The 27,201-nt window shown below is 39.2% G+C and overlaps 2 protein-coding genes across 3 annotated transcripts in view; both read left to right on the top strand.

The window, feature by feature from the left end:
• Positions 1 to 2,825: 2,825 nt before the first annotated feature.
• LOC119409930 lies at positions 2,826 to 4,122 on the top strand. 2 transcript variants are annotated; one of them, XM_037676836.1, is made up of 3 exons: positions 2,826 to 2,910; positions 3,017 to 3,075; positions 3,169 to 4,122. In XM_037676836.1, the coding sequence occupies exons 1-3, from the start codon at positions 2,858 to 2,860 to the stop codon at positions 3,945 to 3,947; spliced, it is 891 nt and encodes a 296-aa protein (XP_037532764.1). In that variant the 5' UTR covers positions 2,826 to 2,857; the 3' UTR covers positions 3,948 to 4,122. The 2 variants fall into 2 exon arrangements, with proteins under 2 accessions (XP_037532764.1, XP_037532763.1); XM_037676835.1 differs by having other exon boundaries at positions 3,142 to 4,122.
• Positions 4,123 to 19,417: 15,295 nt separating this feature from the next.
• csf3r (colony stimulating factor 3 receptor (granulocyte)) overlaps positions 19,418 to 27,201 on the top strand; it is a 15,270-nt gene continuing 7,486 nt past the window's right edge. Inside the window, exons 1-5 of the mRNA XM_037676834.1 lie at positions 19,418 to 19,466; positions 19,957 to 20,031; positions 20,985 to 21,278; positions 26,650 to 26,782; positions 26,910 to 27,076. Of these exons, the coding sequence (XP_037532762.1) occupies positions 19,418 to 19,466; positions 19,957 to 20,031; positions 20,985 to 21,278; positions 26,650 to 26,782; positions 26,910 to 27,076 (718 nt within the window). The remainder of the gene's footprint in view (positions 19,467 to 19,956; positions 20,032 to 20,984; positions 21,279 to 26,649; positions 26,783 to 26,909; positions 27,077 to 27,201) is intronic.

The following is a 27,201-nucleotide window of genomic DNA, read 5'->3' as shown; positions in this document are numbered from 1 at the left end:
GTATATTAATAGGCCTAATTGATTCTGATACATATTTACACTAGTTTAGAAAATTAGCTCAAAACAAATGTGAGCGGTTTCATCATGAATCTGACTGCGATGCATTAAATTGTACCTTTTTTTTTGGTGGAAATAAGCATCTCTGGAATAATGTAGTGCTGGAGTTCATTTTGCAGTCCAGCAAGACTCCTATAGGACAAGGGCCTGTTGTTTGTCACAAATGAGCCCATCATGTGTTGATGGGCGGTGACGGAGAGGACTCATCTTCACCTTGAGGTGAAAAGGTGGAGCTCTCATACCCTGTGACTCTTTTTACCATCACCTGCTCCCAGAAGCTGCAGGTCAAGTGATTTAACCATATTCACAAGAGGCATTCCTCTGTTTCACTTCGGTGCTGCAACTTTGCTGGACACCAACACTGACTCGATGTGTGCTAGACTGTCAAAGTTTCTTTAACAGTCTTGTGTATTTCAATAAGATCTACAGGTCAAAAAAGTTTAGGACAAGTCAAGGCCATCTCCGTAATTAACACCTAGAACTCCATGAACGAATGCATTCTGCGTGCTGCCTTTTATGCCAAATAAAAAGTAATAATAATAGTAATTAATTTTATTTGAAGGGAGCTTTCATGACACTCAAGAACACCATACTGTAAAAAAAAAAACTTAATAAAATGTACAAAGTAAGTAAAGCGTTCAGTAAAACACAATATAAAAGCACAATATCAATATTTAGTGCAAAACAATGAAAAGATACAAACAGCGAATAAATTATACAAAAAAATCATGGTTGTTTTGGTCAAACATTAAATGATATGCGCAACTTTATGCATTTTTGCTAGCTATGTTAGCACTTGGAGTGTATTGACAACTCTCAGCTTCTACCATGCCAATTTTTAACTCAATATCAATCAATTATGCTGTTGGCTAAAGTCAATTAGCTGTGGTGAACATCTTCAGTTAGGCTGACTCCAAAAGCTAATCAGCAATAGATGTACCTCATTAATTATTGTCTGAGAGTTTTATTAAAATCCAACCAGTGATTCATGAGACATTCAACAAATGAGACTGTGTTGACTCAGTTAATGGTGAAGTTATAACTAAAGATGCTATGCAATGTGTGGTTCTCAAGGTTTGAGCTGTAAATTTGAGTCAACTACAACCATACCTAAGTTTAGGCCAACACATAAAATTGACTGAGCTATATCCATTTTGATCATTTTTAAGCTGACTTAGCTTTGGCAGCCATCATGAATTGGTTTGACTCCAAAAGCTAGTCAGTTGTAGTGGTTCAGCTTTTATTGTTTTATTTAATTTTGAAAATTTCATTCCTATCTGTTCAGTGGTTTACGAGATATATGGCTAATAGACTGAGATGACTCCAGTAGTTGGGGTTTCTGGAGCTATCTGTTAGCTCTCAAAGTCTAGGTTGGGGATAACTCTCATCTACTACCCTAGTAAATGCTAGTTCAATATCTGTTACACTGATTGAGTCATAGCCATCTTTGCATTTGCTAAGGTTGCCCCACAGCAGCCATTACAATCTAAAGTTTTTAATAAAATGTGTCTAGTGGTTCATAAGATATTTAATGGTTTATAAGATATTTAACTAACACTTGAGGAACACATCCATCCATTATCTTTTACCTGCTTCTTCCATTTTGTGTCACGGGGGTCGCCGGTGCCCATGTCCAGCAATCACTGTGTGAAGGACGGGGTATACCCTGGACGGGTTGAGGAACACATATAAAAGTAAAACATTACCGCTCTGATGATCTTTTCAGTGCAGAAAAACATTATGTCTGTTGAGTTACTTTAAATTTTTATTTTATTTTTTGCCATTTGCACTTTTTTGACATCACACTCCTCTTGGTGATGATATGGTGGGAAAATAAAACAAGGTTTTGAGCAGGTATTCTTGTTTGGTGGAATGTCACCTGCAATTTGACCAGTGCAATGGCACATTTCAAGTAAAGCCCAGGCCTATGAGATGAGGGTAAAGCTGAATGTGCAATTACAGAATTAAATTAAGCTCCTGTTTGGCTTGTCATTCCTGACAGAAATATTTTTTCTGCTTTCAGTATCTTTATTGACACATTTTGTTGCTGGAAGAATCCACTTTGTTCTGTTTAAAGTAAATTTTGCTTTTCCAAAGGTAGTCTTCTACTGTGTTTATTAAAAAAGCAAAACTGAAATAGCACCGAAGTATGTGCTTCCACGTGTTCTCTGTGTTCTGTGATCCTTGAAATGAAAGAGGTCAAACTTAATGAGATCATTTTAGATTTATTGTGGTTATGGTAATCATGCAGAAATTGTATGTCATTATAATCTTTTAGGTCCACTGAATTAGAAAGTTTAATCAGCTACCTGTTCCTATAAAGATCTGATGTCAAGTTATGGGATTACAGATACAGCAGAACAGATCCAACATCAAACGGTTATTCTGACAAAAGATTTGAAAACTTCTGCTGCAGAGTGGTAACAAATCACAGCTCTGAACAAAAATCCACCGAACCATGATGCTTGATGATTCATGATGTCACCTTTAAACCTGTGTTTTGCTTATCTCCAAGGAGAGAAGAACAAACTTCCATTTATTCGTCCATTATTTGGCATTTGTTCCAGAGCACACAGAAAAAAATTGTATTGCAGAATTCTGCAGCTATGGCAAACATGTTAATTCATTTTCTGCAGTGAAGCTGTTTGCCTGTGGCTGACTGGATTCAGTGGTTGGTTTTTGGTCTCTATGACAACCAGCTGTCTGTAATTAGTAAATCATGCCAGGGTGAGATATTAGGCAGTCCATGAGGCTGCTGAAGAACTCAGGAGTGGAAAGTAGCTCAGTGGGTTGTGCTGTCATGAAGCTCATGGTGACAGTGCAGCAATGTGTGTACCTCTGGTGTTTTCTCAGGTATGTTGTTTTTTTATTTTTTTATTTTGAAGGTTTCATTTGATTTAAAAAAAAAAAAAAAAAAAAGTCAAGAATCATTGCTTAAAGTGGTTTCCTTGTTTTATAGTACTGCAGTCTTCCACTCTGTGTCAGCTGGAGGTGCTTACTGTGCTAAAACAGCAAGAGGTATGTGTGCTGTAATTACTAACCTTCCTATCTTCTTTCTTTAAATTCTTTTTAATGACCGGATAGTGGCAAATGTTGACGTTTGTTTTGTAGCTCGTGCTGCTGCCTTGGGTTTGCCGTATCCAGGAGTCCACGGAGCCCCTGATCTCTCGGCGCCGACTCACCATGAAATGCAACGTCCTGGAACGTTCAGTTATGGTGCATATGCTGAACCCCACATGGACTGGGGCATACGTGACCAACCAAGAGCAAGTCCTTTTCATGATGTGATGTATAAACAAGTTCACCCCAGGGGCTCTGAAGGACTCCTACAGAACCGTGGCTCACAAGGATTCCTACAGAACCGTGGCTCACAATTTCCACACGGGTACAGCGGCTTTCCTAGAAGACTGCCGGTCAGAACCCCCGAGTCCAGTTTTGAAGAGGTCAAGCATGCTGCCCCAAGCCAGTTAAGCGCATCTACTCTGAATCCCAGAAGTCGTGCACATTCACTTCCATTTGCCTACGGTGCGCATGACCTTGGTGTTGATGAGTCTGCCCCAAATAGACATGGTGTGCCTTTGAGTAGACTTCCCTTGCCTAGAAGTTGGGGTCACCCTGCTGACAAAAAACATCAAACCAAGAAGGGCTCTGGGAGAAAAGTCCCCTTCTTTCGTTCGTCTCGCCCCTCCAAAAAAGGCAAAGGGAAGAAAAGGGCTCCTGTGCGTGGTCGGTGGAAGATGATTTTGCTTCCTGTCCATCTTGGCCAGCATTTGCCCAAACTTATCAATTCCAAAGAGTTTGTTCCAGGAAAGGCTGTTGTGCAAACCAGGCCAGACTACAACTGTGACCCAAACAGCGGGCTTTGCTCTGCACGGCTGTCAGAAGGTTAACGAGAGAGCCTTTTCATAAGGTGAAAGGGTGAGCGGAATGATTTCAGAAAATGTTGAGCAGGTTTTTTGTTTTTTGGGTTTGGTTCTTCAGATAAATTAAAACTTCTGTATAAATATTATTGCTTCCTCACCAGTAACTGCTAAATGCGCTATGTTCTCCTGCTTTTTTTTTAATAAACAGAGCTGCAAAAAAAATAAAAAATAATGGTTTTGCTATTTTCCTCATCACAAATGACTGTGGTCCATATGTTACCAGAGTGCCATCTGTTGGTTCTAATGGGTACAAACGTCTTTGGCTCAATATTTTACACAGGTGTTTTAACAAAAGGTCAGCCACTGATGGATCACTTGGGTCTTTTTACAAGATTTTGTTTTTCTGACTACAAGCAGAACTTGTCATTTCTATAAATGGCTTTAGTAATTAAGTATGCTGCTCTGGTCTGGCATCAGACAAGATGAAAATGAGGTCCCCTGCAAATATTTGCCTAAATCTCTTTACTTGAAGTTGCCAGAAAGAAAAACCTGTTGCCTTTTCTTCCCGTAGTTCTAAACTAAGTCCAGTTTGAGAAATGAATCTCTAAGATGGCACTTGGGGTGTGTGTGTGTGTGTGTGTGTGTGTGTGTGTTTGAAAGATTCTCCACTACTTCAAATTATCGCTCCATAACATTTTCTGTCATGGCTTTTTTTTTTTTTTTTTTTTTTTTTTTTTTTTTTTTTTTTTTTTTTTTGTTCAATGGTTCATGATACTTTTAGTAAGACAAGTAAATGTATCCTTGTCCCTTTAGCAGTGGGCAATAAGATGTTAAGGAATAAAGTGTCTCCTAGTTTTGATTGCCCACTGAATCTGAGTGAATGTGAAATCGGCCTCCGTAAATCAGTTTGGGGCAGGCAGAGAATGAGGTGGTTATGAGCAGTCGTTTGGAGCAGGATTCAGGAAAATGAGTGGTAGAACAAAGTCTGTGTGCGGAGCACAAAGGAAGGCGGTCGAGCAGCCATACATCATAAAGAACATCAGGCCGGGCAGGAAATCTTGGTCAGCTTCAGAAAAACGGGAAATCATTGTCTGCTTCATTTAAAACTGAGTAAATCTTGCATGAAAGATTTTGATTGCTCAACAAATGAAAGACCAAATATAAGGTTTTATTCTACATTTTTGTGTTCTGAGTCACCATGTGACCTTATTTTTGATCAATAGCTATTTGGATGGCATCAAAAATGAAATAGTCAACTTTTATAGAGCACATTTAAAACGGTTATCAAAGTGCTTAACATCAATGGGAGTAAAATTAATAAAAAATACCATACACTAATAATACTGAATAATATTTAAAGCATAGGAACACAAAACAAAAAGCACTAAATTAACTCTGTGTGAAATGCCTGTAAGAACAGATGTTTTTAGCAGGGATTTGAACTGAGGAAGGGAGATGGCCTGCCTAATGTTGAGGGGCAGGTTGTTCCAGAGTTTGGGGCCCATGACTTAGAATGCCCAATTTCCTCTGAGTTTCAGTCTTGTTATTGGAACATCCACAGGGAGCCAGTGAAGGGAGGACAGAACTGGTGTAATATGCTCAGATCTATGAGTTCCGGTTAAAAGCCGAGCAGCAGCATTCTGGATGAGCTGAAGACGTGAGATGGAGGCCTGGCTGACCGCAGCATAGAGTGCATTGCAATAGTCCAATCGGGTCATGACAAAGGCATGAACTAGTTTCTCAAGGTCGGGTCTGGACAACACTGGCTTGAGCTTAGCTACCTGTCTTAGTTGGAAGATACTTTTCTGCAGAACAGAGTTGATTTGTTTGTCAAACGAAATCAGAGTCTAAAACCATCCCGAGATTTTTACCAGATTGCTTAAGATATGGCTGAAAATAGTCCAGGTTGACAGGATCAGTGGCGGTAGTTGAGCTAGGGCTAAAGACAATGACTTCAGTGTTCTCATTGTTAAAACTTAAGAAATTTGAAGCCGTCCAGACCTTAATGTCGTCCAGACATTTTAACAGAGGGTGAATGGAGCAAACGCTGGTTTCACAGGCAGGTAGATCTGACAATCATCAGCATAACAATGGAATGAAAGACCATGTTTCCTCAGGATGGACCCCAGTGGGAGCAAATAAAGTGAGAACAGAAGGGGTCCAAGAATCGAGAAATGAACCAACAGTAAACTGAAACATTCTGCTTCCACTCAAAATGTGTTCATGTTAAATACCTCTCAAACACCTCCATTTTGTGTTAGATCCACCTTCTAACTAAAGTTGGTTATTTCCACTGATGAACTCTGAATATGTTCACAGTATACACTAGTAATTGTGTCTGGGCTTTTTTTTTTTTTTTTTTGAGTTTCTGGTCACACATGTACAGTATGTCACAGAAAGATTAATGCTTACAATCAACATTATGGTCTACTGTACCTGCAGTATCCAGAAGATTATGCAAAATGTATGTTGAGGTCAGTGTGTTCATCTGTAAGTGTGGCTGGGAGTTCCTTGTGGCTGTTTATTTGATAAAATACATCTGATATTTACAATATAAAGGAGTCCATAAAAAGCAACATACAAATCAGCAGATAAGGGTGCAGATGTCTTACCCAAGGCTGGGTGAATGAATGTTCACAAGCGGTCAGGAGTGATTACACCAGAGTTTAATTTTACATGTCACCCCTACAAAATGTGTGTGAAATAAATGAGGACAGCGCTGAGCAGTTAACAATGAATGTAGTAATGAAAACAAGTGGTACACTGATATCCCCAGTCGATGAGGGATTTTAATAGTGAATGTGTGTTGGAGTGATTTTTTTCAGACTGGAATTTAACAAAGAATGCAAAAGCTTAATGGTTTGATGCAAGATATTATAGTGGGTAGAAATTACAAAGTGCATAAGAGGAAGGAAGTTTTTTTAATTTATTTTTTGCTTGTCTGAGGCAGCACAGAGTGACAGATCCTGGCGAGTGGAGTGAGCTGTTTTATTCACCAGCAGGCACAATGACGGAGCCAGGGTGTGGCTGATGGTGGCACTGGCCACCATAGATTATTGTAATTTTTGGCCACCCTGCCAGCCACCTCAATCATTTGAAGATATTATGCTTTTAAGCAATACAAAAAAACTAAAAAGCTTATTGTTGGATTAAAATATCCTCTCATTTAACTTATTCAAAGAAGCCACACTCGAGGACATGAGAAGATTTTTAATTGGTTTTACTCGCAAGGGTTGACTTTCACAACAGGTTACACAGGTGTACAGAAGGTACATGCATGGAGCCCAGTCACGAGCATATGCCAGGGGCAGTGTGCAAGAATTGTTTTTATAAGCTTATCAACTCCTGGCTCACAGGCAGGCTGGTGACCTTGGCCATCCAGCTGCACATGCAGGATCAAATCAGCGCTCACTCAACTCTCTCTGAGAGAGAAAATAATTGTATGCTAACTCCAACACATGGTTCATGGGCAGTTAACATTCTCAGCCATAATAGTTAAAAACATCCATAAACCTTGACCAAAATTCCCTGACACTTATTTTCCTCACATGACTGGGATTTTCCGTTTCCATATATAATATATATGTGGTGGTGGCCATCTTGGATTCTGATCTGGCAACCCAATTTTCTAAAAGAAACCTTCTTACACCTAGATGCAGCCAAACATCAAAATGGATGTTGGTAGCTCACCTATTTTTCAAGGTATCATACTCACAAGAAGTATGGACGGTATTTGCATTTTCCCCTCTTCACTGTTTGACGAAGTCGAGGCAAATGGCCGTTTGTCCTGAGCCTGGTTCTGCTGGAGGTTTCTTCCTGTTAAAAATGATTTTTTTACTTTCCACTGTTGCCTTTGTGCTTGCTCAAGATGGGAGACTGAAGTGAAGGTCCAATGCAATCTGTTGACTTCCTTAGGTAGATAATTTCTACTAATTGGCTTTTACATACGTGAATGTTCAGTGCCCTGAGATGACTTGTGTTGTGACTTGGCACTATATAAATAAACTGAATTGAAGTGAATTGACGGAGGACAAAAATTAGCATCACACTTGGTATTAATTTCTGTTGTAGCTTTTATAGTCCCTGAGACATATCACAGAACAACTGAATTGTTTTTTTCTCACATTTACATTTTTTTTACTAACGCTGCAATAGTTCAGAATCTGTTTCTGACTCTACCACACTTCTTTGTGCAGGAGGTTCTGTCTGCTAGCCAGACTGGCCCAGCCTGCAAAGTGACTGGGCTCTTTATCATGTCTGCTATAGGGAGCAAAATATGGAAACACTGGAACTTAATTCGTCTGCGCTGTCCTGAATAATGGCTGCTATTGTGTGTTTTGAAAGAAGCAAATGAAACGAACTTCTAAAACGCTGCGTGCGACAGCCACGTTGGCAACTACACCCGGCACATTTAGCAAATGGCGGCAGGAAGAATAAATATCACTGCAGACCACACAGAAATGAGCCACACAAGCAGGAGAAGCCTTTTGGCTTCTTTGTTGTTTATGTTTGTCGTTAAATACGTAAAGGTCTGGTTCATGTGTTTCTTATTTTAAGTTTTATGTAGTGTTTTGACAAAAATCACTTTGTATATTTAGTCTACCTGTCCACAACTTGCACTGTGTCACCACGTTTTCAAATTCAAACAACCATGAAAAGAATGTGCACTTCTATCAGTGGTGTAAGGGTCTGGAATAAACTCAGCCAAGAACTGAAGCAGCCATGAGTTTGTTCAAGAAAAGGTTCAGACTGATGATTTTCAACAAGTACAGGGATGATGAACTGAGGTGAACCTGAATGGGTGTCTTTAACGTTGTAAATAGGATTGTACATATGAGTATGGTTCTGTGTGTGGGTGTATGTGTGTGGATAAGTCAGGTTGTATTGGGGTGGTGGTTGGATCTTTTTTGCTTTTCCTGGTCCCTCTGTGCTGTGGTCTGGTTTCTGTGGTTGTTTGGATTTAGATTCCCTCTGTGGTCCGCATTCGGTGCCCCTTGGTGGCGGGGGCTCCAAATGACATTGCACTCGCACTGGCATTTTGGGGTGCTGGGTGCAGGCAGGATGGAGGAAACTGGACTTGGGTGATTTTGGTGTCAGAGTGCAGCATGATGGGATTGAGGAAGGGCGAGGGGTCTGGGTGCTCTCAGGGCGTTTTGTGTACCGGTATGTGTAAATACCAGTATATGGTATGGTATAAAGTTTATTCATTAAAACAATAAATAAATAAATTCCATAAACTATATAAAAAAAATACAAGAGATTTAAAATGAAAGGCAGCAGAAAGAGGGCAGCACTGTGGCACAACTGGTAGAGCTGCTGCCTCTCAGCGAACAGGTCCCTGGTTCAAACCCCGGTCCAGGGGCCATCTGGGTGGAGTTTGCATGTTCTCTCCGTGCATGTGTGGGTTTTCTCCAGGTACTCCAGTTTCCTCCCACAGACCAAAAACATGCATGTTAGGCTGATTAGTAACTCTAAATTGTCCCTAGGTGTGAGTGAGAAAGTGAACGGTTGTTTGTCTCGTTTGTCTCTATGTGGCCCTGTGATGGACTTGCGACCCGTCCAGGGTGTACCCCGCCCCTCGCACAGTGATTGCTGGACATGGGCACCAGCGACCCCCGTGACCCAAAATGGAATAAACGGGTAAAGATAATGGATGGATGGATGGATGGCAGCAGAAAGAAGAAAAAAATCTTATTATATCTGTCCCTTTTTTCAAACAATTAGTTCAATCATAATAATCTTCAATCTTTCTGTATTATTTTATATGTTTATATGTTTATTTGTGTTTTTCTTTCTTCCTCTCATACATTCAAAAGACTGAAAACCAGATGAATGTAAATTGTAACATAGGTGTAAAGTATTGGAGAAAGTGTAAGATTAAATAAGTTTTGCTTCTTCCTACCCATTTTCAGACATGTTAAATGGGATTTATGGGTGTGCATGTATATGGGTATATATATAGATATGTGTGTGCACATTGGGTATATACTTATTGTACAGATTTATTTATTTGTGTGCACTCAGTCAAAGCAGATGCATTTACTGATATAAATTTATTTTACAAGGGTTCTATATGTTCATATGTGGGTGTATGGATGTGTGTATATGCATAAGTTCATATTAGTGTTATTGTTGATATGCTCTATACAATGATTTTGACATGTCTGGAATTAATCAATAAAATAAAATAAAAAAATAAAAATGAAAGGATAAGCATTTCTTAAAGGAATGCATATATCCTGCTGCCTTTCATGTCAGACCTTTAGGTTAAGATTAAAGATCATCTTACGTTGGAAAATGATAGTTATAACCTGAAAATGTTAAGCACAATCTCATGCAAGATTGCAAGATGCCGTGCTCAGAGTATATGATGTGAATAACTCTCAGCTACTACCATGTCAAATTTTAGTTCAGTGGCTATAAAATTGGCTCAGTTAGAGCCAGTTATGTGTTTTCTAGAGTGAAGGGGCTAAGGCAGCCATCTCAAATTGTGCTGGCTCCAAAAGATATCATACCCAATGATTCCTGGATGGTTAATTAAAAGCCTTCCTGTGGTTTATGATATTTTGCTAACAGGCAGACAAAGTTGAATTGAAACAGATTTAGGATAAATTTAAATACAAAAATACACAAACCATTTGCACCAATTTCATTTCAAGTTGAGAAAGTATTTCTTCTGGTTTGTATGTTTTGTTGCCATCAAACAGACCGTTTAAATTATCTTCTTTTTGTCCTAAACTGAGTGTTTGGTGTTTGTTGTGCAATGTGACGGAAATGAAATGTCTTCAATTTTTCTTATCAGCAGTGTTGCACAAGCTATTAGCTCTCAGAATATGGGTTGGGATCAGTCTTGGCTGGTGTCACATACAGTTTTGTTTCATATCTGTAAAACTGACTGAATTATAGCCATTTATGTGGGTTTTTTTTAGCCTTTTTTGTCAAAAGTGATCCACACGGCCTTAGTATTAAAACGGTCTGTAGCAGCCATCTTGCATTAAGTTGATTCCAATCAGTTATGGTGGATTCATTGATTGTTTTTTGCAGTTTTCATTAAAATCCACTCAGTGGTTCACGTCCTGTAAATAAATACAGGCAAAATCATCTTTGTGCTCCTTTTGCCTTTCAGCTGAGTTTGATCATAAATCTCACGGCACTTTTATCAATGCTCTCTTGAGCCCTCTGGGTGTGTTTCACCATGTACTGAACATAATGACACAAACCTCTTTTAAAGCATTGTCGCCCTTCACACAAACTCAGAGAATGAGGTAGCCAGAACGAGGACACGTGCTTGTGTGATTTGCAGTGTGTGTATTTCCTCCTCCAGTATCTGCTGCGTCTCCTCTTGTTGTCCTACTCGAGGCTCTCGGTGAGCCAACTATAGCCTGCCAACACAACTGACCTGTGCTAAGGGGGAAATCAATAGTCAATTCCATTTTGCAGCCACTGTGTGACAGGTACTAGATAGGAGGGGATTGGGTGCATGTAAGGAGCAGGAGTGTGAGTCTGAGCTTGTTTGACCCTCTCCCACAACTACACAGTATCTCATGTGTTCACTCTTCCAGCTCTTACAGTGGACGCAGCAGCGAGGCACAAGAGGCTGCTTTTCTTTGTGCGTAAAGGGATAGTTCCGATATTTTTAAGCAGAGCTCTACGAAAAGGTTATGAATTAATGTCTTGCCTAATTTTATATAATTTAGGATGCCAGGTTAAAAGTAAATTAAAACTGAACGCAATGATTTACAAATCTCAAAAATCCGTATTTAATTTGCAATTTAATAAAATAAACATGTGACTTGTATAAACGAAGAAACGGTCCCATTATTAGAAAATAAATTAGGGAATTTTTAATTGGCTGGCAGCCAGCAACGCATCTAAAAGATGTAAGTCTAAATGAGTCTCAGTAGTGTGTGTGGCCTCCACGTTCCTGTATAACCTCCCAACAACACCTGGGCACGCTCCTGATGAGACGGCAGATGTTCTTCTGGGGGATCTCTTCCCAGACCTGGATTAGAAAAGTTAGCTCCTGAACAATCGGTGGTGCGATGTGGCCTTGGTGGATTGAACGAAACATGATGTCCCAGATGTGCTCAGTTGGATTCAGGTCTGGGGAATGGCCAGGACAGTCCATAACATCAATGCCCCCATCATGCAGGTACTGCTGACACACTTCAGCCACATGAGGCCTAGCATCGTCATGCATAAGAAGGAACCCAGGGTCCACTGCACAAGCATATGGTCTCACAATGGGTCTGAGGATCTCAACCCGGTACCTTATGGCAGTCAGGACACCTCTGGCTAGCGCATGGAGGGCTGTGCAGCCATCCAAAGAAATGCTTCCCCACACCATGACTGACCCACCACCAAACCAGTCATGTTGGACGATGTTGCAGGTGGCATAACGTTCTCCACGGTGTCTCCAGACTCTGTCACATCTGTCACATGTTCTCAGTGTGAACCTGCTTCCATATGTGAAGAGCACAGGGTGCCAATGGCGAATCTGCCAATTTTGGCGCCAATCGTCATGCACAGTGTTGGATTGTGAGCACAGGCCCTATATGTGGACATCAGGCCCCCATACCACCCTCATGGAGTCTGTTTCTGACAGTTTGAGTGGAAACACGCACATTAGTGGCCTGCTGGAGGTCATTTTGTAGGGCCCTGGCAGTGGACCTCCTGGTCCTCCTTGCACAAAGGAGGAGGTAGCGGTTCTGCTGCTGGGTTGTAACCCTCCTACGGCCCCCTCCATGTCTCCTGGTGTACTGGCCTGTCTCCTGGTACCTATTCCATGCTCTGGACACTGTGCTGAGAGACACAGCAAATCTTCTTGCCACCGCTTGCTTTGATGTTCCATCTTGGATTAGCTGCACTACTTGAGCAACTTCAGTGGGCTGTAAAAAAAAACACCTCATGATGCCTCTATGTGTGACAGCACTGACAAAATGAAAAAGTGACTAAAAGTTCAACCAGAAAGGACGAGAACAGAGAAATAACCTGTGGTCACCACCTGCAGAATCACTCGTTTATAGGGGTTATCTTGCTAATAGCCTCTCATTCCACCTGTTGTGTGTTCCATTTGTACAGCAGCAGGTGAAACTGATTCACAATAAATGTTACTACCTAACGGTGACATTGATTCCACAAAGGTGAGACTGAGTTGGAGTTACATTTTGTTTAGGTGTTCCCTTTTTTTTTTTTAACAGTATATGTATATACTGACCAACCCTAGCATTTGAGTAAACTGTGCTTTCTAACTTTTATATTGCTTAAAAGTATAGTTTCCTCAAATGTTTGGGGTGGCCCTTGGGGTGGCAAAAGCTTAATTAATGGTGGCCAAGGCCCCGATGGCTACTCCGTGGCTCCGCCAATGTGCCTGGTCATGAATAAAATTGCTCCCTTCACAATCCAAGATCCGTCATTCTGTGCTGCCTTGGAAAAGCAAAATAGAAAATAAACTACCTCTATTCTTAGTCACAGTAGAACTCCTACCCACTTATCTTGCAAACAAAAAATAAACAAATAAATAACAGTAAGGTTTACTTGCATTATCTGTTCAATGCCAGTCCAGAAAAACACTCATCTCGAAAACTACAAACCTGCATAATTCAATTCCCTCAGCAATAGGGGACATTGGCATACTACTTGGTGGTTGTTGTTGTTGTTGTTGTTGTTGTAAAAGTCCAGCTAACGGCTCATCAGACTGGGGCGTGTTCCAGCATGAAGATTTGTCCTTTTAAACTGCTTAACATTTTAAATTTTGATAACGATTCATGTTTAAGCTTTTTTTTTTAAGTGTAGCTGTTGCATCAGATATTCACATAAAAGTATGTGGTTATTTACAGCAAAGACTGCATTGGTCTGTGGTAATAATATTCTGAATAAGCACATGTTGGTAAACTGTTACGGCTGTTAAGCACACCCAAGCAGAGAAGTTATCTGATTTAAGTGATGTAAAAGTTTATGAAATAGTGTTTTTTTGAACCAACCACTAAAACATTTTGAGGTTTGGGTTGTTGTAACTGGCCATCTTCTCACTTACTATTCTTTCATTTCTCTTCTAGAAAAAAATATATATATATATTTTATACATATAATGCACTCATAAATGTGGAAATATGTAAAATGTACTGAATTAAGTGGGTTAAAATATGAAGACAGTCAACTACTGTATATTTTTTAGATTTGGATGCAAGCATTCATGGTTAGCAGAAGCTTTAAGCACAGCTGCTGTGATTAAAGATAACCAAAATACTTCTCTGTACAGCAAGAGTTGAATATAAAATTATATTTTCAGCAGTATCTCATTTAAAAACCGCCTCATCTCTAATGTGAGTACGACTCTGACGAGGAAACAGCGTTCTGTTAAGTACAGTACAAGAATCGTAATCAAACCTAGCAAAGCTTCATCAGCTCAGCTTAGCTCCGGGACCCTCAGCTAATTTTACTGCTCACTGAGACGTTGCGTGTAAAACCCAGTAGATGGAGAACACTTTGTTCATTACTGCTGATTAGGAAGTAAGATCAAGCAAAATGTGTCAACTCATGATAACCAGTTAATGTGTTTTTAATTAGCGCCTACTTTTCTCCTCCCGTTGATTCTCGTTCAGAAACCGGCTGCGTGGTGCGTTCAGTTCCTCCTCCAGCGGCCTCTTGATTAAAGCGTCGGCCTCCACGATGATTTGGAGGGCAGCTTAGTCACCGAGCAGAGATGCAGCTGTTAAGATTAAAAGTTTAGCGCTTGTGCTTACCACCGTGCCTTTGCTCACCGTTTGAAATGAGCCCTCATCAACAGAATCATTTCACAATTTATTAAGCTAATAAATGGGATATGGCAACCAGTTTCAAGTGCCCTTGGGAGAGTTGAGACACAGCTTACAATGCAGTTTAAAAGCTTGTTCTCTAATCGTGCTGACGAAGGTGCGGATGGGCTCAGAGAGGGAGGCGACTGCAGCCTTGGTGATAAAGCAGATCCGCAGCTGTAAAGGTCGCTCTTAACACCGAAGGGTCAGCCTGTGACAGAATGATCACATTCTTGTTAAAAGACGTCTCCCTGGATGCTCTTTGTAGGACGTTTGACAGCTGCCATATTAACTTCATATGGAGAAACCACTGAGTGAGGGCGTAAAACCTCCACCAGTCAGGCAGAAAGGCCCACACTCGGTGCTAAAGGAACACGTCGTTTAAAGGCTTGGTGCTCTGTGGAAATTATATGAACAGTTAATATCTTACTTGCGTTAGGTGCCTCTTTGCATGACCTCGTTTCGGAGAGTTTTGTTTTATCTCTCCAGAGTGAGTTGCCCCCTTCCTAAAACTGCATGCAAACAAACTTTTTTAAAACTTTTGCACTGCAATCAGTTTCACAATGCATGTTTGGTTTTTAGCAAAACTGTTGCAATATTCTGCTGAAAGTGATCAAAGCTGCAGCAGCAGTGCTACAGCTAGCTGCTGCTGCAGCTTGCAAATACTGTAGCTATAGATATCTATGTTCAAAAATAATGCAAATGACAGAGATGTGAACTATATAATGTTAAGATTGTTTTTTTTAAGAAGTCAGACAGCCATTTTTTTTGCCTCAAAATATCAGATAGCTAACCAAAAACGTTCAAATGGTAAAATTTCTTCACTAATTACTCATTTTTAGATTTTGTTTTTAAATACTAGTGTTTAATTTTAGGGCTTTTTTACATGAGATTTGTTAATGCCTTACACTTCAACTCAGTTTCTTGGGTCTTCAAACCAGAAACTGTTGGTATTTTGTCAGACCTGATTTATAACCATGTTTCCAAGCAGTTGGATCTCATCTTTGGAATGAAGTTTTGTTTTTACGATGCACTGACAGTGTTGAGTCTTTTGAAAAGAAGCTGCAGACATTTTTATTCAGTCAAGCTGAAGATGAGGTTTTCTTTTGGGTTTTACCATCATTACATTTTTTTTTTATCTCTTTTGTTGTATTTTGTTTTGTTTTGAGGCAGCTGTGGCTGAGTGGTTAGAGCAGTCGCCATCCAGTGGAAGAGTTGGGGGTTCGATTCCACCAGCAGTTACATGTTGAAATGTCCCTGGGCAAGACTGAATCCCTCATTGCCTCTGATGTGTGTCCCATCAGTGAATGTGAACTAAAGCACTGATCAGTATCTATAGAATGATTTGTTTGATTAGCTCTGTAGAGATATAGCGTATGTAGTATGAATGTGTGTATGGAGGTAAATATGGGCACAGACTGTGTTGTAAAGTGCTTCGAGTATCTTGATTAGATAGAAAGGCCTATATAAGTACCGTCCTTTTACCATTTATTGTCAATTTGTACATTTTATCTGTAAAAAAAAATCTATCTAAATCATATGTACATACATTAGGTCTATGAATAACTGCAATCGGGAGAAATGGAGTTTAATTTTGATCTGCAATCTGCAACAGGTAAGATAGGACTTGTCCATCTTATTTCCACAGATATTCACTTCAAAATATCTGATGTGTCACTTTAAAGTGTAATTCTTATCATTTTATTAACTATGGCAATGTAAAATTCAAAAATGCAAATCTTACCTACAAAAAATATCAATAAAAATCCTTCCAGGTGTGAAACATTAACTCAAATAAGACAACACTTTTTTTCTGTCTTAAGAAATATTGCTGGTAATCTATCCACCCCGTTTCTCCTTCCTGTAACAGGGCCCCCCACCAGTCGTGCGTTTCTTCCTGAAAAGGAGTGAAGTTTCAAAAATCAAATTCAAAGCAAGGATGTTGGTGGTGCTGTTGTTACTTGGCTAACACACACGCACACGTTTCCATCTTCCAATCTGAGCTGCTTTGAGCCACAGCGTTTCATCTGCTACCATCAGGGCTGATGAGAGCCTCTCGTCTTCCTCGCTCGGCTGCAGCTGTTGTGTGGTGAGTGGCGAACCTCTCTGATGGCACTCCTTTATCTTCACATCAAGCAATTTGCTCCTGCTTTCATTATGATACTTGTGCCAGATTGAAAGTGAAAACTTCTCAAAGACGCAATTTTTATTACACACAGGTTGGACAGCTGAATGGAGGATTCACCTAATTTAATTAAAAATGACTCCAATTTTTGGACACTCTGAGGTGAAACCATGACATTTTGTTGACTTTGTAGTTCACTTGGTGGCTTATGTATTAAAAAAAATGCTGACAATCCTTCAAAACAGAAATTATTAATAGTCCAAGATAGAAAATATGCAGAAATTTAGTTGCTTCAAAATGTAAATTGAGCACTTCTTTTGACAGTTTGGTCATTGTTTTGACATTCTTTGGGTCAGAGTGTCTCTGGTCGAGAAGTGCAGCATGTTGGGGTTTGCTAAACACATATTTGTGTTCTTTAATCATCTAAAAAGAGGATGTGAAACAAATTGTCTTCTTGTTTCTTAGAAATTGGGAGTTTTGGATGTGCTGACACCAAAAGTTTTTTTTTGTTTGAATTTGGAAAAACTGCAGTGTGTCTGATAAGAGTTCAGATATTGGAAAAACTTAGTGTTATTTAAAACACTGCATTGTGTGAAAAAAAAAAAAGTCTCAAAAAAGGGAACTACGTGAGTGTTTGTGATTGCACTCAGAGAGAAGGATATTACCTAATCCTGAAAGTGGGTGTTTTGTAACCCCCGAAAGCAACAGGAAAGGAAATGAACAGAAGCTAGAGTGAAACATTTTTTTAAAACATTGCGACATGCACTGAGACAAACAACAAAACCCAGAAGATAGTCACACATGTGTGTATGTATGTGTATATATATATATATATATATATATTTATATATACACACATACAATGTTTGTGTGTGTAAATATTGTATATGCAATATATATTGGAAACATTTTTTCCAATGGATAAAAATAAGCAGACTAAATGTATGCTCTTTATTTGTTTGACAGGACACACTCCCTTGTTGAATACTTTCTCCATCTCTTTTTGCGCCTTCTCTCATTTTCTCAGCTGCCTTTTGTTGCGGCCACAAGCAATTATCCATTAGCAGTGAGCAGGGATTCTTAAAAGGAAAGCGAGAGAAAACGGGGGCCTTTTTGCACACTGCTGATAAGAAAAATGGAAGACATTTCATTTCTGTCACACTGCATAACAAACACCAAATACTCAGTTGTTTAGGACAAGAAGAGGAGATTTTAAAGTCTGAGTGATGGCTATAAAATTTACAAATCACAAGTAATACTTCCTCAACTTATGGAGTTGGTGCAAATTGATGGTCCAGATGTAAACTCTTCTGCTCCAACAGCAGAGTGTGGTTTTAGACAGCAAATCCTTAGGAGGAAGAATTCCCATTATGTGTAAATTATCTTTAAAGTTTCAAGAACTTTGATAATAATATACATTTGATCAACATATGCATAATGTTAGGTTTTAGATGACCAGCTCTTTACGAGAATCATGCGAGGACAGAGTGTCTCAGGACTACAAGAAGTTACTCAATGTTGTGGTGTTTGTGGTTGGGACTTGTGTTTGTCTGCACGTCTGCATGAAATCTGTCTCTCATGGAAAAATCCAGTGAACAGTCACACAACATGCAGGAGGTTTGAAACCCATCGGGCTCTTAGTAACCAGCAAAACAGACATCTGATCTCAGTGGGATTTGCCTGGTTAGATAATGGGTAATAAAAACAGTAATTAGCAACCTGATTTTGTTTAGTTTAAAGCTGATTTTGTTTATTTATTTATTTACGTTGCAATATACAGTATTAAAAATCAAAGGAATTTGTTGAATTGGTTTGCTCATGCCTACATGTGTCTGACCACGGTGGTTATAATCTGGATTTACAGCAAAATGTCAAATATCCACAAAATTTTAATGTTTGCTGACGGACAATTCTGCATTCTGAGTCACCAAGCAATTTTTTGTAATGCCTTTCTGTTTTTCAATGTGGGGGTTGTGGCCCCCAGGGGGGCCGCCAGGGGGCACTAGGGCGGCTTCAGAAAGCTGGAGAGAATAAGATTTTTTTTTTAAATAATAAAAGCAAAAATAAAAAAGTAGTAATAATAATAATAATAAATGTACACTAGGGCAATCTGTATCTGTCTTTTCCAGATAAACTCGCTTGAGGTTAGATTTCTTTTGTTTTGTTCTTCTGGTCAACAGTTTGATGAAAAGTTGTTTTTTTTCCAGTGGAAATATAATGCAATGTTTAAAACATGTTAGTTAATAACATTTTTATGCTCAGCACCTGTAATAATTAATTGAATATAGTGAAGAAAAGTTAAAATATTCTAAAAGTTGATTTTTTTACATATTCTGTAGCATTGTTTGTGGCTTTGCAAAGGGGGCCTCAGCCAGAAGCTAATGCTGCTTGGGGGGCCATAGCATGGAAAAGTTTGGGAACCCCTGGTGTAAATAACTAGTATGAAGTGCATCTAAATAGTTTTTTTTTTCATTGATTTTCTGTTGATTTCTGTTGAAAACATATTAAAATAATCAATGCAGGTGCTTGGTGTGCAAACCCACAGGCGCACAACACATGTCCATGTTTTACTGTTGATGCTTTGTGAGCAGAAAAAGAGATTTTTCTTGAATTTTAAATGTCTATGTGGTAAGTATTTCAAAAACACTGTCATCAAAATTTATTCACCGGTGTCAGGTGAATGTGAACACTCAGAATTCTGTCAAAAATGCTAACGTGTCACTTTGTGACACCTCACTCTGTAGTGTAGAGTACAAAATTATTCTCGAATTTAAGAAAGACTTACCATATTTAACATCATAAGTTTGATGATTATTTCCATTTTTTTAATCCACCAACTCCCATCTTCTACTTCCTTTGTTAAAGCTGCCAAACCTCTCAGTGAATCTTATTATATCTACTTAACCATGTAAAAGAAAAATGTATCATGTTACCTAACATGCCTATTTTTCCTTTAAAAAAAGTGTATTTCATTGACACGTTAGCAGAGTTTTAAGTGTTTCTTCCTCTTTGCTGTCATAAACACAAGGTGTCAAAAAATGTTAACTTGTCATTCCGATTTTTAAACTCTCTAGTTTGTAATCAAGGAGTAATGCTCTTTAATTTGTCTGCCCAGCAGGTTTAATCATGATATCCACGTGGATACCAGTGATGGCCATACTGGTGGCGTCTGTGAACGGAGGAAGGAGCGGTAAATTCTGCTTGAGAAATCTTATCCTAAACACCAGAGAAAAAGACAATTGTAGTCATGTTTCTGTATTTTTTATTTTTATTTTTTTTTACTTATAGATGTATTCCAAAATCAAAAGAGCCGGTGTCTGTACAATAATAGACAGTAAAGAAATAGTCTGGTCATTTTAAAGTGTCAAGTATCTGATGCTAGTGCCTTGAACGGCGAGTTATCAGTCATAAAGAACGGAGTGTGGAGAAAAGGGCTGAAAACTTTACCCTGGCTAAATGAATGCTTGGCCAATTGTTTTTATCATTTCTCAGACTCATAAAACAAATTGTTCTCAAAATGATGTGCAGGTGTGAACAAACTCTACATTAGCTAATATTAAACTTGTGCACTTGTTCAGGCTGTCATTGTTTTCTCAACTGAACAACATCCATGTTGCTGCCCAAATGCGTGCGTGCTGAGCACAGGTAGACCGTGTTTGTGTATCAGTCTGCCTGCCCAAATGTTTACTCAACTCCCGGTTGATCCTCAGCACCAATGATGCTACGCTCAGCACAAATTACACACTGAACATGTAGCAAATTCTCCATCGGAGCGTAGCAACACAGCCGACATCGTTCGGCTGAGAAAACAGCCACAAGTTAAACAAACAGCATCCTGAAGAAGTGTAGAAGTCTATCGTTAGCCAGTGTAGCATTCTTTTTTATCTCTTGTCATCATACCTAGCGTTTGTCATTGTTGAGAATGGATTGTTTCATAAGTCTTAAAAAACAATACAAAATGGCTTTTGTTGCGATAGCCATTAACCTAGCCTGGATGATGAATGCATTTCCTCCATCCTCTGGTCCCTATGACTCATGTCACGGCTGATATTAATAACTATCTGATGGAACATCACTTCAAAAAAGACCAATCGATCATTTTAGGAAATTTAATACTTCTCAACACACTTTTGTTTTTTTTAGATAATGACACAGAACCGTGTGCAACGATCCGCATTTGGAGCACAGTGGTGCATCTGGGCTCACCTGTCTCTGCCACCTGTGTCATCAGAAAGAACTGCCCTCTGGTCGTTGGACAGGCTGTTCAAATTGAGTGGCGTCTTGGATCTCGCTCTGTTCCCGGCAGCCCTGTGGCGAATGAGAGCGACTGGGTTTCCAGAGTTGTTTTATCCAGCTTCAATCACACCAAGGCGGTCCTCACCTGCGGCATCAAGGCCACCTCTCAGATTGTAGCCGGAAAGGAGATCCAAGCAGGATGTGAGAAACATCTTTAGTTCTTTTACACATTTTACATAACGAAAACCAGCATTTAATGTCAATGATTTTAGCTCGATATATGTAAAACTGAGTGAGTTCTAGCCTTTTATGTGGGTTGCTTAGCTTTGATGTTCACATTCAGTCAAATGGACTCCAAGAGTTAATCAGTTATATATCTTCATTTAATTACTACTTATTTCAATGAAAAGATTCTTTCAATTCATAAACACCTTGGACCTAATACCGCCCCCAGCATCTATGTTGAACTCCCCCCTCCCTCCCCTTCTCTGTCTTCTCCCTCCCCTCTGCTGATGACATTGCTGACATTATCAGCAAGTCTAAGTCCTCATCCTGTCAGCTCGATCCATTTCCCACAGTTCTTGTTAAATCCTGTCTCCCGTCTCTGCTCCCCATCATCACTAACATCATCCACTCCTCCCTAACCTCTGGCATTGTTCCCACAGCTTTCAAATCTGCGGCCATCACCCCCATCATCAAGAAACCAGGTCTTGACTTTACCAACTTCAGTAATCTTCGTTTGATCTCTAATCTGCCCTTTATTTCCAAAGTTCTTGAAAAAGCCGTTGCTAGTCAACTTCACTCTCACCTATCCAACAATAACATTTATGAAGAGTTTCAATCTGGTTTTTGCCCCCACCATAGCACTGAAACAGCTCTAATAAAAATAACTAATGACCTTCTTCTTGCTGCTGACTCTGCTCTTCTGTCTATCCTCATTTTACTGGATCTAAGTTCTGCCTTCGACACAATCTGTCATTCTATCCTCCTCAACAGACTAACCTCCATTGGCATCTCAGGTACTCCGTTAGACTGGTTCAAATCATATCTCTCTGACCGCACTCAATTCATTCAGCTTAAATCCTTTCGTTCCCAGTCTTCCCCCGTCTCCACGGGTGTCCCCCAAGGCTCTGTCCTCGGACGCCTCCTCTTCATCATTTACCTCCTTCCTCTAAGTCACATCTTCCGTAAATTTGGTGTCCATTTTCACTGTTATGCTGATGACACACAGCTCTATTTGTCAACAAAACCAAACTCCACCCACCCTCCATCCTCACCGACTATCTCAATGAGCTAAATCACTGGTTTTCTAACGATTTCCTACAACTAAACAGTGACAAAACAGAAAGCATTCTTGTTGGTATCAAAAACTCTATTTCAAAATCAGAACATCTTCTCATCCCCCTTAACAACTCTCTGCTATCCCCCTCACCTCAGGTCAAGAGTCTTGGTGTCATCCTCGACACCACTCTCTCCTTCACTTCACATATCAACAATGTTACTCGGTCTGCCTATTTCCATCTCCGAAATATTAACCGTCTCCGCCCTTCTCTCACACCCCGCTCCACAGCCATCCTTGTGCACAGTCTTGTGACTTCCCGGATTGACTACTGCAACTCCCTTCTTTATGGCCTCCCCAACAAATCTCTCCAGAAGCTACAATTGGTCCAGAACTCAGCTGCCCGTGTCATCACTCAAACCTCCTCCTATAACCACATCACTCCAGTCCTGCAACAGCTCCACTGGCTCCCGGTTAAATCACGCATCGTCTTCAAAATTCTTCTTCTCACTTTCAAAGCTATCCACAACCTTGTCCCTCCGTACCTATCTGACCTCCTACACATCTCCATCCCCTCTCGCTCTCTCAGATCCTCCTCTTCACTACACCTCCATGTACCCTCTGCCCGCCTCTCCACCATGGGGAGCAGGGCCTTCACCTGCTCTGCCCCTCATCTCTGGAACTCTCTACCCACTGACTTAAGATACACCACCTCTCTTTCTCTGTTTAAGACTGCTCTGAAAACACATCTCTATAGACTCGCTTATCCTTAACTTTGCTGTATGTATTTTATATTCTTTATGTATTTTATATTCTGTATGTATTTTATATTCTGTATGTATTTTATATTCTTTATGTATTTTCTTGCTGTAAAGTGTCCTTGGGTGTCCTGAAAGGCGCTTTTTAAATAAAATGATTATTATTATTATTATATTATTATATTATTATCATAATCGTTATTAACAGATCAAAACCCAGTGAGATCAAGATCTCTTTTCCAAAAGTAACCTGGCCAAAAGGTCAGCAGCACGTCATAAAAAAATAATCAAAATAATTAATGATATAGGACAAAACTGTATTATACCCACTTAAATGGTTTTGATTTCAAAAGTGCAAGGCAACACATAATAATGATCTTAGAAGCAACTAAAACAAAATAGTTAAGAAAATGCAAATGATAATTAAAAACACAAAGAGGAAAAACATGACAATGGTTAAAAATACAGAGAATGGGTAAACAGGTAACAGTTAAAAAGACAGTTATCGTTCAAAGTTCTTACTAACACTGTCTTAGGATTCAGCAGAAGGCTTCAAAAGAGTCCTGGGAATTTCAGATCAGTCTGGGTGTTCCACACTGAGGAGGCAGCAAAGCTGAACGTTCGTTTCCCTAATTCAGTTCTGACACAAGGAACCAACTGAAGAACAACATTGTTAGAACGTAATGTGTAGGGGTTGTTAGTTCTTTGAAGAAAGGTGCCTAAATATGATGCATCATAGTTCAGAAGGGTATAGATTAGAGTCATCCAGTGTGTATTTGCATGTAGAAAGAGACCAGCCAGATTTGGAGTACAGCTCACTGTAACAAGGGATGTACCTCAGATCAGTGTGGTAACCAGTGTCTACAGACTGCAGAAATTTGGATGGGGCACTCATGTACAGCACATGACCATAGTCCAGTGAGGGCATGAAAGCAGCAGCTACTAAAGTTTTCTTTACTTTAAGTGAAAAACAAGATTTATTTCTAAAAATAAAAACCAAGCTTCAACTTAAATTTAGTGGCCAGATTAGCAATATGAGTTTTAAATGATTGCTCACAATCAAGTAAAACGTATTTGTAATTTGAAACCAGTTCTATATATTTTCCCTTTGAGGTTACAGTTGGTGGGATGCACCCTGGTAGCTCTCTTGTTAGAAAATACCATGAGCTTGGTTTTGTCCGCATTAAAAACCAGTTTAAGTTTTAGGAAAGGAAAATGAAAAACATTCAAGGTGTCTTTGGTGGGATGTAACTAAGTACAAGCACTTTGTTACTGTACTTAAATATATTTTTCATGAATCTGCACTTTACTCAAGTAAAGTTAAATGCGGGTACTTTTGACTTTTACTCCACTACATTTTACATTAAGTATCTGTACTTTACTTAAGTAAAGTTAAATGCGGGTACTTTTGACTTTTACTCCACTACATTTTACATTAAGTATCTGTACTTTCCACTACTCTACATTTCTATAATGTATTGCGTTACAAGTTACAATCACGTTGCAGTTTTTTGATTTGTTCGTTAGTTCGAAAGTAACAAATGGTGAGAGGGGAGCTGATCCATTGAATCACTAGAAAGTGGGCAGGTAACGTTAGACCCGCCTTCCAGAAGAGCTGGGCCAGTGACGTATATTCTATACGTCATTGAGCTGGGCGCACCCACAGCACCGCTAACACACCCAAAATGAATTCTACCACGGAGAGTCAGCCACAAGATACACACCACCCATGGCCTTATTGAAAGACTATTCAGTACAGCAAGACAGATTTTATCTCCCTAAAGAGCCAGATTGGACTCAAAAAACTTTGAAAACCAACTTCTTCTCAACTTGATCAAGAAATTCTTGCTGCGATATTAAAATGTGTCATTTCATGGGATGTTAGGACACGAGACAAGAAATGTCTCCAAATGTCTCGACACTCAGGTCCAAGTTTTGAAAATGGTGTCAGGAAGTTAAAAAATTGTTAAATATTGACCCAATATTGAAGGTTGACTGGACAGTATTTTAACTAGAGTTGAAATGATCAAAGTCTATTCCTTTGTTATGTATAATGCCCCTTTTTTCATCAGACAACTTTTACTTAAATGTTTTTACTGCAGTTAAAATGACACATTGGTTTTGATTTGTGTTAAATAAAAACTTTCAAAGGTATAATCATTCCTCTTTGTTATTTTGCCTAATGACATTTAACTCTGCAGGTCATCCCTGAAATTATGATGCATAGAATCACAAGTCCAAGTGTGAACTGTGTCACAGAGTAAACACAATAAAAACATGTATTATCTGCAGCATTGTTCATTAAAATGACCCAACACTATTAATGTATTACAGAAAATACACATACAGTAGGCACACTTAATGATATTGTAGACCATTGCATTAGGTAATACATTCAGCAAGTACTTCAACTTTTTCTTAAGTAAAAATGTTAATGTGGTACATTTACTTATACTCGAGAACATTTTTGTCTGTTTATTTGTAATTTTACTTAAGTACAGTGTTTGAGTACTTTCTCCACCATTGCAAGGTGTCCTATAAAAACCTAAAATCCTGAATAAGTGAGGAAGAGCAGCAATAAATAATGGTGCTGTCTGCATAAAAATGACAGCAAGCATTTGACAAATTGTTACACAGATCATAAATTTAAAGTGAAAATAAAATTGGACCAAAAACAGAACCTTGTGGCACCCCCTTGACAACATCCAAGAAGGAAGAGGTGGATCCAGCCGCCTGAACACATTTTGTTCTGTTGATCAAATCATTTGCAAACCAAGCAACTGCAAGTTTTGATAAACCGGTGCGTTCAAGGATGCTTAATATTATACCAAATGCTTTGGACAAGTCAATAAAAAATGCAACAGAATCTTTTTTTTAATTCATAGCCTATATAAAACAAATTATATTTATAAACGTATACATCCATTTTGATTTATAAAATCATTTAAAGCTTTAACAGCTGTTGTAACAGTGATATGATGTTTTATAAAACCTGATTGAAATGGTAATAAAATGTTATTCAGCTCTAAAAATGCATTTAATTGATTACAGACAAGACTTTCAACAATTTTGCTCAAATACATCATTTAGAAACATGTCTGTAAAAATTTACCGGTACATTTCTTGGGTCATCCTCATTTAACAGAGGGAGAACATAAGCCAATTTCCAGACTTTAGGTATCTTATTGCTTTTAAGATTCAAATCAAAAATGTGCAAAAGAAGTTCAGCAATAAAATCAGCAGCCAGTTTTATTTTTATTTTTTAAAAGGGCTGGATTTTATCAGGTCTGGCTGCTTTACATGTGTCCAGCCTCTTTGGAGAAATTTATCATCTGGTTTATGTAATATTTTGCTAACAGAAAGACAAAAGGACTAGACATGCGCACATGCGCACAAATAGAAGGGCAGTTACATGATCCCCTGCCTTTCACGGCAGAGCTTTCTATAAATTTGACTGTTTTTCTTCAACAGAAATAATCAGCTGGTTATGTTTGTTTTTCAGTAAAACGTCTTCATGTCTTGATTTGATCATTAGATCCACCAGAAGCACCACAGAACCTCAGCTGTCAGACAAACCTGACCAGCCCAAACACACTGACGTGTCGATGGGACCCAGGACTGCAGGAGACCCACCTCCGCACCAACTACACCCTCCACACCGAGATATGGTGAATATGAAATCACAAAAAAATTGCAAATGAAATTAATCAGGGAGAGGTGGAAAAATATTTTATGCTTTTGGTGCAAAATAGTGCGGCATCATAACTGTGTTGTTCGTATATTTTATCATTTCAGGGGCGCAAACATGAGCTATACGTATAAACTCCCACCAGGAGTCCATCATTACATCATCCCTCGCTCTGACTTTCTACTGTTCTCTGATATGTCGATATATGTGAAGGCTGAGAACGACCTCGGAGACGCAACTTCAGAACCCGTCACTTTGGAACCAGTCAGTGCAGGTGAGAATTCATGAAAAATATTTTTTAAAAGTGGTTTTGGACAAACCGTTATTTTTTTTAGAGTTTAGAGTTTACTCTTCACTCTGTCCCATCCTCTTTTATTCCCTAAAAGTATATATATATAT

The sequence above is a fragment of the Nematolebias whitei genome, chromosome 5 (assembly GCF_014905685.2).
Source record: "Nematolebias whitei isolate Nwh7 chromosome 5, NemWhi1, whole genome shotgun sequence".
NCBI lineage: Eukaryota > Metazoa > Chordata > Actinopteri > Cyprinodontiformes > Rivulidae > Nematolebias > Nematolebias whitei.
The sequence above is the reverse complement of the archived record's forward strand: the minus strand, read 5'-3'. Positions and strand labels throughout refer to the sequence as shown.

Bases quoted from the DNA above. Each gene is read 5' to 3' on its own strand.
- LOC119409930 (XM_037676835.1), top strand. From the start codon at position 2,858: ATGAAGCTCATGGTGACAGTGCAGCAATGTGTGTACCTCTGGTGTTTT. The intron at 2,911-3,016 runs GTATGTTGTTTT...CTTGTTTTATAG, and splicing joins TACCTCTGGTGTTTTCTCAG to TACTGCAGTCTTCCACTCTG. The intron at 3,076-3,141 runs GTATGTGTGCTG...ATGACCGGATAG, and splicing joins CTGTGCTAAAACAGCAAGAG to TGGCAAATGTTGACGTTTGT.